This window comes from Mobula hypostoma, chromosome 8 (genome assembly GCF_963921235.1).
Source record: "Mobula hypostoma chromosome 8, sMobHyp1.1, whole genome shotgun sequence".
In the NCBI taxonomy this organism is placed as follows: domain Eukaryota; kingdom Metazoa; phylum Chordata; class Chondrichthyes; order Myliobatiformes; family Myliobatidae; genus Mobula; species Mobula hypostoma.
Genome location: NC_086104.1, coordinates 154455802 through 154469492, shown reverse-complemented (window position 1 = coordinate 154469492; position 13691 = coordinate 154455802). Strand labels below are relative to the sequence as shown.

The following is a 13691-nucleotide window of genomic DNA, read 5'->3' as shown; positions in this document are numbered from 1 at the left end:
GAAGGCGACAGTAACTCAAATAACCACAAATACAACAGTGGTGTGCAGAAGAGCATCTCTGACAGCACAACATGTCGAACCTTGACGTGGATGGGCTACAGCAGCAGAAGACCATGAACACACACTCAGTTGACCTCTCCATTAGATACAGGAGGTACATAATAAAGTGGCCACTCAGTGTACATTTCAGTATATACCACCTTGAGATTCATTTTCTTGCAGGCCTCACTGTAGAACAAAGAAATACAATAGAATCAGTTTAAAAACTGCACACAATATTCAAAAAGAAGACTAACTCTGCAAACTAAATAAATAAATACATACAAACGTACATAACAGACAGGTGGATAGATAGGCAGACGGACAAACTGAGCATGAGTTCTTAGAGTCCTGGAAGGTGAGTCTATCAGTTATGGAATTAGTTCAGATTTGGGGTGAGTATGGTTACACGGGTGGTGGGGTGGAGATTCATCTCTACCAAAGGAGGTGTGAGGTGCTCCTTCCCTCCGCTAGCCTGCGGGTCACCCTTGGGCAAGGTGTAGCACCTGTTTAGCCCCCGATCAGGGTCATGTGAAGCCATGGGAACTTGTGGTGGATGGTCGTATGAGCAGCCGGTGCAGATCACAAGTCCTGGTTATGTGACCACTGACACCAGGCAGACAATCTCTGAAGAGTATTGATAATGGCTGGGGTCACCTGTCTTGCAAAGACACTGCCCAGAAGAAGCCAGTGGCAAACCACTTCTGTAGAGAAATTTGCCAAGAACAATCATGGTCATAGAAAGACCACGATCACCCATGTCATAGGACACGGCACACAATGAATGGATGATAGTTTTCCACGCTGGTCCGAGGCCCGTTCAGTCCTGGATGTGCTCCCTTGTCAAAGGTGCCGTTCACAACTCACACAGCGCTTCACCATCAGCTGGGTTTTGTAAATAAAGAAAACAGCTGATGCCGGAAACAGAGACATGGAGTTGTGCAGCATGGAGAAGCGCCCCTCAGCCCATACATGTCCGTGCTGACCAAGATGTATACTCAAGCTAATTCCTTGGCCCATATCTCTCTAATCTCTTGCTGCACGTATACACATCCACATCTGAAATGTATCTAATGTCCCTGCCTCACACGCCTCCCCTGGCAGCTAGTTCCATATATCGACCAGCCGCTGTGTCAAAAAGTTGCCATCGGCCAAGATCAAATGGCAGAGCAGACTCGATGGGCCAAATGGCCTATTTCTGCTCCTCTGTCTTAGGGTCTCAGGTTCTTATTAAATATATTGCCTTCTCACCTTAAAACTGCATCTGTTAGGTTTTGATTCCACAACCCTGCTCACCCTATCTCTCAAACACGAGGAAATCTGCAGATGCTGGAAATTCAAGCAACACACACAAAATGATGGTGGAACGCAGCAGGCCAGGCAGCATCTATAGGAAGACGTACAGTCGACGATTCAGGCCGAGACCCTTCGTCAGGACTAACTGAAAGGGGAGATATAAAGAAGGGTCTCGGCCCGAAACGTTGACTGTACTTCTTCCTATAGATGCAAACAACAGGAATTCTGCAGATGCTGGAAATTCAAGCAACACACATCAAAGTTGCTGGTGAACGCAGCAGGCCAGGCAGCATCTATAGGAAGAGGCGCAGTCGACGTTTCAGGCCGAGACCCTTCGTCAGGACTAACTGAAAGGGGAGATATAAAGAAGGGTCTCGGCCCGAAACGTTGACTGTACTTCTTCCTATAGATGCAAACAACAGGAATTCTGCAGATGCTGGAAATTCAAGCAACACACATCAAAGTTGCTGGTGAACGCAGCAGGCCAGGCAGCATCTATAGGAAGAGGCGCAGTCGACGTTTCAGGCCGAGACCCTTCGTCAGGACTAACTGAAAGGGGAGATATAAAGAAGGGTCTCGGCCCGAAACGTTGACTGTACTTCTTCCTATAGATGCAAACAACAGGAATTCTGCAGATGCTGGAAATTCAAGCAACACACATCAAAGTTGCTGGTGAACGCAGCAGGCCAGGCAGCATCTATAGGAAGAGGCGCAGTCGACGTTTCAGGCCGAGACCCTTCGTCAGGTCTCGGCCTGAAACGTCGACTGCGCCTCTTCCTATAGATGCTGCCTGGCCTGCTGCGTTCACCAGCAACTGTGATGTGTGTTTCTTCCTATAGATGCTGCCTGGCCTGCTGCGTTCCACCAGCATTTTGTATGTGTTGCTTCACCCTGTCTCTAGCTGTCATGATTTTACACAGCTCTGTGAGACTACCGCTCAGTCTCCTACGCTCCCAAGAGTCAAGGCCCAGACTGTTTACTCATGGCCTGTAACTCAGTCCGTTGAGACCCGACATCTTCCTGCAATTAATACAGGTGCATCTCAAGGATGTGTGCTTAGCTGACGGCTCTACTCGGCCTGAACTGGTGACACAGTGGCTCAAACCCCATCTGTAAATCAGAACCAGGATTAGAATCAGACTTGCTATCACCGGCCTGTGAAATTTATTAACTTTGCAGCAGCAGTACAATCCAATATATGATAATAGAAAAAAATATAAATTACAGTAATTTATAGTTAAATAAATAGAAATAGAAAAGTGGTGAAGTAGTGATCATGGGTTCTTTGTCCATTCAGATGTTGGATGGTAGAGGGGAAGAAGCTGTTCCTGAATCATTGAGTGTGTGCTTTCAGGCTTCTGATGGTAGTAACGAGAAGAGGGCGTGTCCTGGGTTATTGGGGGTCCTTAATGATGGTCGCCCCCTTTTTGAGGCATTGCTCCCTGGAGATGTCCTGAGTACTACAGAGGCTGGTATCCACGATGGAGCTGACTGAGTTTAGAAACCTTTGCAGCTTATTTTGATCCTGTGCAGTAGCTCCCCCCACCCCCCACCCCCAGTTAGAATGCACTCTATGGTACATCTGTAGAAATTTGCGAGTGTCTTTGGTGACATACCAAATCTCCTCAAACTCCTGATGACATACAGCCGCTGTCGTGCCTTCTTTGTAATTGCATTGGTATGTTGGGACCAGGATAGATCCTCACAGATATAGACACCCAGGAACTTGAAATTGCTCACTCTCTCCACTTTCTGACCCCTGAATGAGGACTTGTGTGTGTTCCCTCATCTTACCTTCTCTGTCCGTAGTCAGTTCTTTATTCTTACTGACATCGAGTGCATGTTTGTTGCTGTGATGTGCTCTGGGCAGAATCTCAGATGGTGATGACGAGGTGTACAGGAGAGAGATAGATTGGCTGGTTAAGTGGTGTCACAACAAATACCTTGCACTCAGCGCCAGTAAGACCAAGGAGTTGATTGTGGACAGGTAGGTGGAGATGAGTCCATGGTCAGATCAGCCCTGATCTTACTGAGTGGCGGAGCAGGCTCGATGAGTCAGATGGCCGACTCCTGCTCCTATTTCTGATGTTCTCATTGAAGGGTCAGGGGTGAGGAACTCCAAGTTCCTGGTTGCCAACATCGCTGATGATCTATCCTGTGCACAACGTATTGATGCAAGCATGAAGAAGGCACGGCAGTGGGCTAGACTCCATTCGGAGTTTGAGGAGATTTGGTATGTAACCAAAGACCCTAGCAAATTTCGACAGCTGTACCGGCTGCGTCGCCGTCTGATATGGACGTTCCAATGGGCGAGGTCGAAAGAGGCAGCAGATGGCTCCGTCGTGGGCACAACCATTGAGGACAAGAAGGTGGCATCCATCGTGAAGGACCCCCACAGTGCCCTTCTCTCGGTACTACATCAGGGAGTCTGATGACCTGCACTGAACGGCTCCTTCCCTTCCATCATCAGATTTCTGAACGGTCCGTGAAACCAGGAACGCCACATTGCTCTGACGCTCTGCACATTTTTCATAACAAATCCTTTTTTAACATTATGTACAGTACTGCTGACATGAAACAGCAAATTTCGTGACATGCTGTACGCCGGTGATAGAAACCTGGTTCTAATTCTGGTTCGCCCTTGGTAATATTTCCTTTCTGACGTGGAAGGGGAAAGTGCCGGAAACACTCAGCGGGTCAGCTCAGTGGTGTGGCTCGTGGAGACAACCTTCTCACGGCTCCAGCATCCCACGTTCAAGCACGACTTACCACGCTGTTCTGTGTGGAGTCAACACGTTCTCCCTGTCACCCAGTGGGTTTCCCTGGGTGCTCTGGATTTCCCCCCCACGTCCCAAAGGCGTTCTGGTTGGTAGGTTACTGGTGAGGTAAATTCTCCCAGTGCATGGGTGAGTATGTGGCACAAACTGTCTGTTGGATTGGACTGTATAATTGTAACTTTCCAATGCTTGTTTGTATTTTATATAATTACCTTTGTGCATGTAAAAGTTCAGTGTGGTTGCCATTGGTTTTGGTAGTACTTGGATTCAGTGGTGGGTATCGAATTACCTGAATGGGGCTCTCTAGTTGGTTGGTTCAAGCAATGGAATTTGAATGGAATGTCTGTTATCAGCAATCTGGGAAAAGAGGGCCAGAGCATGTTGGTCATCTTCCCCATCCTCCTCTACCCTCCCCCCATCCCCCTCTACTCTCTTTCCACCCCCTCTACCTTCCCCATCCCCCTTTACCCTCTCCCCACTCTCCTCTCTCACCATCCCCCTCTACCCTTTCCCCATCCCCCTACCCTCTCTCCCCTTCCCCTTCCCCCCTCTCTCCCCACCCCCTCTCTCTCTTTCCCCTAACCCCCCTCATGCCCTCTCTCTGCCCCCCTCTCCTCCCCCTCTCACCCCCTCCTCTCCTCCTCCTCTCTCCCATCTCCTACCACCCCCTACCCCTTCCTCCCCTCCACTCTCCCCCTCTCTCTCCCCCTCTCTCTCCCCCTCTCTCTCCCCCTCTCTCTCCCCTCTCTCCCCCCTCTCCCCACCTCTCCCCCTCCCCCTCACTCCCCACCTCTCCCCCTCCCCCCTCTCCCCTCCTCCCCCCCAGATTGCAGAAGACCACAAACTGTGCAAATGCAAATTTAAATAAACAGCAATAAATAACAAGACCGTGAAATAATGAGAAGAAGAATGCTTCAAGTGAGATCATTGGTTGTGGGAACATCTCAACAGATGAGTGACATTATCCTTTTGTTCAAGAGCCAGGTGGTTGAGGGGTAGTAACTGTTCTTGAACCTGGCCGTGAAATGTACACAGGCGGCTGAATGGTCTCTTCTTGCAAGGTGCAACGTTTATAATTCTGTTTAATTTACAGCAGCAAATCAATCTTACTTTAAGGATTTTTATTTTCGCTGTGTTGTATAAATGGTGAAAAGCCAGGAGTAAGTCTCTGCGATTTGCTCAGTGATAAAGAGAACTTATTTCTCAACCATTCCCAGGGGGAGCAATTAAGTTCTGTCTAAACTCCCTGTTGGGGATTGGATATGAAAATGATCTGGGCCCAGAGGGATTGCAGGCTGTGACCTTCTAGAAACTTAATGTGGTTGGCCCAATATCCGTGAGTCTCTGAGTCTCGGGACAAGGACATAGGTCTGGAGGTGCCCTGCCCTGCCCTGGGGTTGTGTGTATGTGTGTGTGAAAAAGGGTCTTGTTCTACTGTTGTTTAGTTTGTTTTTGTTGTTGTTGATGCGCGTGTTGTTCTGAGCATTGTGGAGGTGCTATCTTGGTGACGGAATGTGCGGCAACACTTACAGCCTGCCCCCTCCCACTCCCCGGCATGTTCTTAGTCGTGCTGGTTGTTGATGCAAAACGATGCACTTCACTGAAAGTGTAATAAATAAATGAATCTGAATCGCCTGATGTAATCTCCCTCTGTTCCACAGCATCTACAAAGCCCAGGCAGCTTCCAGACAGCGGCTCGGGAGCTTCTGGACTGGTGTGAAGATCCTCGTGCGTTCCAGAGGACCTTCGAGCAGAGTCTGATGGGATGTTTGTCGGTACGTCCCCTGATCCACAACTGTTTAGTATTTAGCTAATTCATTCATTGCCACAGACGGCTCTGGAGGCCGGTCGTTGGATATAATTAAAGCGGAGGTTGGTAGGCTCTTGATTAGTCAGGGCGTCAAACGTCACAGCGAGAAGACAGGAGAATAGGGTTGAGAGGGAAAATAAATCAGCCATGATGGAATGGTGGAGCAGACTCGATGGGCTGAATGGCCTAGTTCTGCTCCTATATCTTATGGTCACTGCAGGGTGGTTTCTGCATCAGGACTGGAAAGAAAGGGTCTTGACCTGAAACGTCAGCTCGTTATTCCTCTCCATAGATCCTGTCTGACTTATTGAGTTCCTCCAGAGCTCCTCCTTTCTGATGGTAGTAATCTCTCTATGGTAGTGACCTCCTGTACCTCCTCTCTGATGGTAATAATCTCCTGTACCACCTCTTTGATGGTAGTAATCTCCTGTCTGATGGTAGTAATCTCCTTCTCTCTGCTGGTAGTGATCTCCTGTACCTCCTCTCTGATGGTAGTGATCTCCTCCTCTGTGATGGTAGTAACCTCCTCTCTGATGGTAGTGATCTCCTTCTCTCTGATGGTAATAATCTCCTCTCTGATGGTAGTGATCTCCTGTTCCTCCTCTCTGATGGTAGTGATCTCCTGTACCTCCTCCTGTACCACCTCTCTGATGGTAGTAATCTCCTCCTCTCTGATGGTAGTGATCTCCTGTACCTGCTCTCTGATGGTAGTGATCTCCTGTACCTCCTCTCTGATGGTAGTGATCTCCTGTACCTCCTCTCTGATGGTAGTAATCTCCTCCTCTCTGATGGTAGTGATCTCCTGTACCTCCTCTCTGATGGTAGTGATCTCCTGTACCTCCTTTCTGATGGTAGTGATCTCCTCCTCTGTGATGGTAGTAACCTCCTCTCTGATGGTAGTGATCTCCTTCTCTCTGATGGTAATAATCTCCTCTCTGATGATAGTGATCTCCTGTACCTCCTCTCTGATGGTAGTGATCTCCTGTACCTCCTCCTGTACCACCTCTCTGATGGTAGTAATCTCCTCCTCTCTGATGGTAGTGATCTCCTGTACCTGCTCTCTGATGGTAGTGATCTCCTGTACCTCCTCTCTGATGGTAGTAATCTCCTCCTCTCTGATGGTCGTGATCTCCTGTACCTCCTCTCTGATGGTAGTAATCTCCTCCTCTCTGATGGTAGTGATCTCCTGTACCTCCTCCCTGAAGGTAGTGATCTCCTCCTCTCTGACGGTAATAATCTCCTGTGCTTTCTCCCCCCCGCCCCATCTCCTTATTCTGGCTTCTTCTCCCTTCCTTTTCAGTCCCAATAAACTTCCTCAGTCTGAAACATCAACTTTTATTCCTCTTAAAATCAAATTAATTTTAATTATCATTCGAACCATACATGGATACGGCCAAACAAGACCATCCGTGTTCATCTGGTGCCAAGGTGCAAAAACATACACATGTATTCAGAATAACAAGAGGAAAAAAAGAATATAATCACAGAAAAAATGCACATTCTTAGTCCAAGACCCGGAACAAACAGTCCCTGAAATTGATGATTCCCGGGAGTCCAGCCTGTAATTCCATGGAGTTACACACTGGTGGGCAGCACCAATGGGAGAGGCCACCCCTCGTCATCGCGGTGGCTATCCCTCGAGGTCGAGGATGATGGTCTTCATTCTGAAGTGGCCCACATAGTGAAGACGCCTGTGCGTGTATTTGTTTAACGTGTACTTGATGTTGCACTCCAAGAGGCACACGGTACTTCACAAATCAGCCAACTGATTCCAATGGCATGGAAACCACGACGATTGGAGCTGATGGATTTGTTGCAGCCTTCATCCACCTTCACAGCCGTTGGGTTTGAAGTAACTTCATCCGCCTGTTCCACTGTTGAGGTCTTGGTTGGATTGTTCTTTGTCAGGGACCTCACCCTCGACCTTACCGCCATGGGTGACCCTAGCAGGAGCATAGCTCCAGACGGCATCGCTCTCGGGATCACAGGACCACACAAGCTTCTCCACCACGACAAGGTGACAATCCACGGAGAAGGGCCACCCCTAAACCGAGTACGGATGCCACGCTACACCGCCTCCTCAGCTGGACTGCAGCAGCAGGCAAGCCCGCAGCTTTGGGCTTAGTCCTCACTACAACAGAGGTGACACTGCCCCGACCAAACAAGGGAAACAGGCCTGCGGCAATCAATGTCCAACAGGGTTTTGCGATCACAATAAAAATGTCCAGGACAGTCACTCACGGTTTCTCTGCATGCCGCCTTCGTGCTCCAACTCCAGGGATCTTAGTGGGCAGCAGCACAGCCTGCACCCAAGTCAGCTCCTCCAAACGCAAATCGGCTCCTCCCACGGCTTGGTGGCCGGACTCTCCCATCAGGGTCTGATGGCTGGCCTCCCCTTTTCTGAACCGCCGGCCAGCTACTACAAACAACGAGAAGCTCACTGGCGCAGTGGACCTGCTATACTCATCGTTATTGGAGTCCAGTATAGACCTACAATCTAAAAAAAATACATTTCACAAAGAAAACAGCACCTTTGGTTGACCCCCAAGAGGCTGCTGTATCTGCACGTGCTCCCAACTTACTGCCATCTTACCCTTTGGAGATGCTGCCTGACCTGCTGAGCTCCTCCAGCATTTTGTGTGTGTTGCTCTTAATTTTTTCTCTTTCCTGGTAATGAACAAAGGGTCCCTGAAGTGAACCCAGTGACCCAGTTGTGTGTTTATTCCATTTTCTGTTTTGGTTCCCAAACCGTGACTGAGTTTGTTGCTCAGTGGCTTTTCCTGCCCTCTCTGTGCTGGTGTCTGGGCGGCAGTGGGGTTACAGTGAGCAGGTGTCCCCGGCTGACTTTCTGCCGGGGTTGACATGAGCCTGCTGTTGTGGTCTGTGCAGTTCTGCTTTCCGACCACCAGAACCTTGCTGGAATTAGAGTGCAGACATCCTCTCCCCCACTGCCCCGCTGAAAAGCCAGGGAGTCACACTGGGGAAGTCAGCCCACGTTGTGACGTTGAGAAAACGTTTGACCGGGAGTAGGCCATTCAGCCCCTTGAACCTGTTCACCATTCAATGGGAATGTCGCTGATCGGTGACTCCACTCCGTAAAGCTTGCCCATATCCCATGGAGTCAATCAATCTCAGGCGGAAGGTGATCAGCTGTCTTAGTACCTAGTGCTCTAGAAGAAGGCTGGCGGGACAGCAGGAGGGACATGGGCCGTTAACGTTTGAGGGTTGAGATTACAACTGGCAGGAAGGAGGTGGGATAGATCATTTAAAAATTGGGGGGAGGGTGTTGGAGGATTCTGTTTAAGTTTCTGTCTCAGTTCTGTGTCAGTAGTTTGTACTCCCCTCCTGTGGGTACAATGCCAGCTTCAGTTATCACACCTGGATACCTCAGTGAAGTTATTCGCCTCCACAAAGATGCTGCCTGCCCTGCTGAGATCCCCCAGCGTTTTCTATGTGTGGTGTTTTCTTTCTCTTTCCTGCTTACAGTAAAGGGTTTATTATTAGAGAACGTGTACAGTATGCAACCTGAAATAGTTTGTCTTCGCAGCCAGCCACGAGAAACAGAACCCCAAAAGAATGTGACAAAAACACGTTAGATCCCCAAAGTATGCCCCCATGCACGCAGCAGCAACGCATCGACACATCAGCCTCCCCCCTGCCCACTTCAGCAAAAAATGTCAGCACCCACCACCCACCAAGCGACAGCAACGCACCCAAAGAGAGACCATGATCTGCAGTAAAAAAAACTATTGTTTACCCGACGGTTTGACGTGCCACAGGCTCTCCCCCTTTCACTAACAAGTTACAGAGAGGTGCCACCCATTTTCACAGTGAAAGGGGAGGCTGACAGTTGCTGTTACGACCTTGCAGTCCACCACCTCGCTTTTTATTCCGAGGTTCTCCGACTGGAGGGGAGGCAGCAAACTCCGCCACCATCGAGAGAAAGTGAGTGAGTGCGACCGCTCGACTACAGAGACCTCCATCCATACACCCGCCGCAGCGAAATCCTGATGTTCCTTCTCCCGTGGCGCCTCGGTCGGCAACACCGACGTGGAATCGGTCGACCATAGGGTCGCGCAGGGCCGCACCCGGGAGGCGCCATCTTCCAAGCCGTGTCTGGAGGCTGTCGGAAAACAGTCAGCTGGCGAGCGCCAGGAGTGGGAACTCATCTGCTGTAAAAAAAGAAATCACAGTTTGAGTGCCATTGTAGACCAGGGCCTCGACAGAACTCCAGCCACCTTGAAGAGGGAAGGAGGAGACATTCAAAAGAGGAATTAAAGCTGTTTCCGCAGATTAACTCAAAGAGGCGGCCACTGGGTGCAGTCTTAGCTCTGCCTACTATTTCAGGGTACCTGAACAGTTTCCACTGACACTGTTTTGTGTGTGCTATGCTGTGGTTTGTCAGCATCTGCTGAATCTCTTGTGTTCAGTAAATCTCTACTCCTTCGGGATCTTCCTCGCTTTCAGCTTTTCAAAACCATTCCAGTCCTTCCATGTTCTGTCTAGCAGTGATCTCAACATTGCCAGATTTTTACCCTCTCTCAATCTATTAATATGCCTCTGTAATATAATGCTTGCGTCCCACTGCCTACAGTGTCTCCTAGCTCTGTGTCATCGGCAGACTGATTATGTGGCTTCCCACTCCAACCTGTGAGTCATTGATAAATACGGTGATTAGCTGCAGTCCCAGCAGAGCAACTAAGCGAGTCACATCCAGCTAACGTTGTTATCTTCACTCCCTATCTTCTGACCTTCAGGCAACCTGGTGTCCAGGTCCATTCCTTCTGGTGGACTTTGTTAACCTCTTCCTGGAAGTCCATTTAACTACCGCCACATGCATTCCTCTTCCCCCTGCAACACACAAAATGCTGGAGGAACTCAGCAGGTCAGGCAGCATCTATGGAGAGAAATAAGGGGTCGACGTTTCAGGCTGAGACCATTCATCATGACTGGAAAAGAAACTAGAAATCTTCCCCTGTTCTTTGAAAACACGCATGACTAATCAGAATCAGGTTTATTGTCACTGACAAGTGATACAAAATCTGTTGTCTTGTGGCAGCAGTGCAGTGTAAATACGTGAAATCTATAAATAAATCCTGCAAGAAAGAGGAATGATGCTGTCATGAGTTCACGGACCATTCGGAAATCTGACGGCGGAGAGGAAGAAGCAGTTCTTAAAATGTTGAGTGTGGGTCTTCAGGCTCCTGTACCTCCTTCCGGTTGGTAATAACAAGGAGAGGGCAGGTCCTGGGTAATGATGGATGCACCATCTTTTGGAGATGTCCTTGATAGTGAGGAGATTTGTTGCCCTGGATGGATCTGGCTGAGTGTACAACCTTCTGCAGCCTCGTTCAATCCTGAACACTGGAGCCTCCATACCAGATGGTAATCCAAACAGAGTTGTTCTCCACGGTACATCTGTAGAAATTTATAGAGTCTTCGGTGACATACCAAATCTCCTTGAAACTATGTCTCCTTTGTGATTGGGCCGAGGATAGATCCTCTTAGATGTTGACGTCCAGGAAATTGAAGCTGTTCACCCTTTCCAGTGCTGACCCCTCAGTGAGGACTGAGGACTGGTATGTTCTCCCTGCCAATGAGAAACGTAGAAACCACGACGTCCACCAGTCCCATTCATCAGCCATTTTAATTATCTCTCCTGTTCCCACATTGACCGATCCCTCCTTGGTCTCCATTGCTGCCAGGTTGAGGCTAAACTTGACCTAGAGGAGCCACACCTCGTATGTACGTATATATTGATTGATTGATTGATTGGATCAGGCCCCCTGAGCCACGCCACCCAGCAGTTCCCTCATTTTAACCCTAGCCTAATCTCAGGATAATCTATAAAAACCAATTAATCTACCAATCGGTACGTCTTTGGACTGTGGGAGGAAACCAGAGCACCCGGAGGAAACCCATGCGGTCACGGGGAGAACGTACAAACATCTTACAGGCAGGGACAGGAGCTGAACCCGGCTGTACTGTAAAGCATTGTGCTAACCACTACGATACCGTGCCATCCTGGGTGGTCCACAGTTGGCAGTATGAATTCTCTGACTTCTGGTAACTGCTCCCTCCTCTTGATCTACCTGGCCCCCCATCTCCATGCCTGTTTCCCTTCCTGCCCCCTTTCTGCCCATCTCTCTTCCCTCTGGTTCCCCTCCCCACCTCCTTCCCTTTATCCCATGGTCCACCTTCCTCTCCTAATACGTTCCATCATTTACAAACCGATCTCCCCCCAGCTGCTGGCAGCATTACCACCTCCCGAGTCTCACATGCCCATCAGCGGCCTCACCCGACTCCATTACGACCTGCCGGCTGTCATCCCACCCCTTCCTTTCACCTTTCTTGTAATAATTTTATCTCGCCTCTCTGTTTCAGTCCAGGTGAAGGCCTCAACATGAACTGTCCATTTCCATCCACGCACACTGCTCGACCTGCTGAGTTCCTCCAATGTCTCTTGAGTTTCTCTCTAAGTAAAACAAGCCCATCCTTTCTAACCAGAATCAGATTTACGATCATCAACATGCATCATGAAATCTGCTGTTTTCCAGCAGCAGTGCAGTGTGAAACACAAAAAAATGACTAGAAGTTACAGTAATAAATAAATAGTGCAAAAATAAAGCAAAGTAGTGAGATAGTATTATGGATTCATGGACTGTTCAGAAACCTGATGGCAGAGGGGAAGAATCTGTCACTAAAATGTTCAGTGTGTGTCTTCAGGCTCCTGTATCTTCTCCCTGATGATGATCATCAATATGTGCTGTGTTGTATGATGTGGACGATTATGGTCTTTGACCATGATTGTTCTTGGCAAATTTTTCTAGTCATAGTCATAGTCATAGTGATAGTCATACTTTATTGATCCCAAGGGAAATTGGTTTTCATTACAGTTGCACCATAAATAATAAATAGTAATAGAACCATAAATAATTAAATAGTAATATGTAAATTATGCCAGTAAATTATGAAATAAGTCCAGGACCAGCTTATTGGCTCAGGGTCTGACCCTCCAAGCGAGGAGTTGTAAAGTTTGATGGCCACAGGCAGGAATGACTTCCTATAACGCTCTGTGTTGCATCTCGGTGGAATGAGTCTCTGGCTGAATGTACTCCTGTGCCCACCCAGTACATTATGTAGTGGATGGGAGACATTGACCAAGATGGCATGCAACTTGGACAGCATCCTCTTTTCAGACACCACCGTGAGAGAGTCCAGTTCCATCCCCACAACATCACTGGCCTTACGAATGAGTTTGTTGATTCTGTTGGTGTCTGCTACCCTCAGCCTGCTGCCCCAGCACACAACAGCAAACATGATAGCACTGGCCACCAGTGTGGCTACAGAAGTGGTTTGCCATTGTCGTCTTCTGGGCAGTGCCTTCACAAGACGGGTGACCCCAGCCATTATCAATACTGTTCAGAGATTGTCTGCCTGGTGTCAGTGGTCACGTAACCAGGACTTGTGATATGCACCAGCTGTTCATATAACTGTCCACCACCTGCTCCCATGGCTTCACATGACCCTGATCGGGGGGTAAAGCAGGTGCTACACCTTGCCCAAGGGCAACCTGCAGGCTAGCGGAGGGAAGGAGTGCCTTACACCTCCTTTGGTAGAGACGTATCTCCACCCCACCACCTATTGATGGTAGTAATGAGAGGAGAGCATGATAGATGTCTCTTTATTGAGGCATCAATGATGTCCTTGATGGTGGGGAGACTAGTGCCTGTGCTGTCGAAGTCGCTTGTTGCTTGTTGATTTTGCTC

General features: G+C 48.8%; 1 protein-coding gene across 3 annotated transcripts in view; it reads left to right on the top strand.

Moving 5' to 3' along the window:
- LOC134351082 (zinc finger MIZ domain-containing protein 1-like) overlaps nt 1-13691 on the top strand; it is a 241725-nt gene that overhangs the window by 50125 nt on the left and 177909 nt on the right. For 2 of the 3 annotated variants that reach the window (XM_063057131.1, XM_063057132.1), the window contains one exon: nt 5774-5887. In XM_063057131.1, the coding sequence (XP_062913201.1) occupies nt 5774-5887 (114 nt within the window). Of the gene's footprint in view, nt 1-5076; nt 5174-5773; nt 5888-13691 lie in introns of those variants that run through there. The other variant, XM_063057133.1, reaches the window with a different exon arrangement.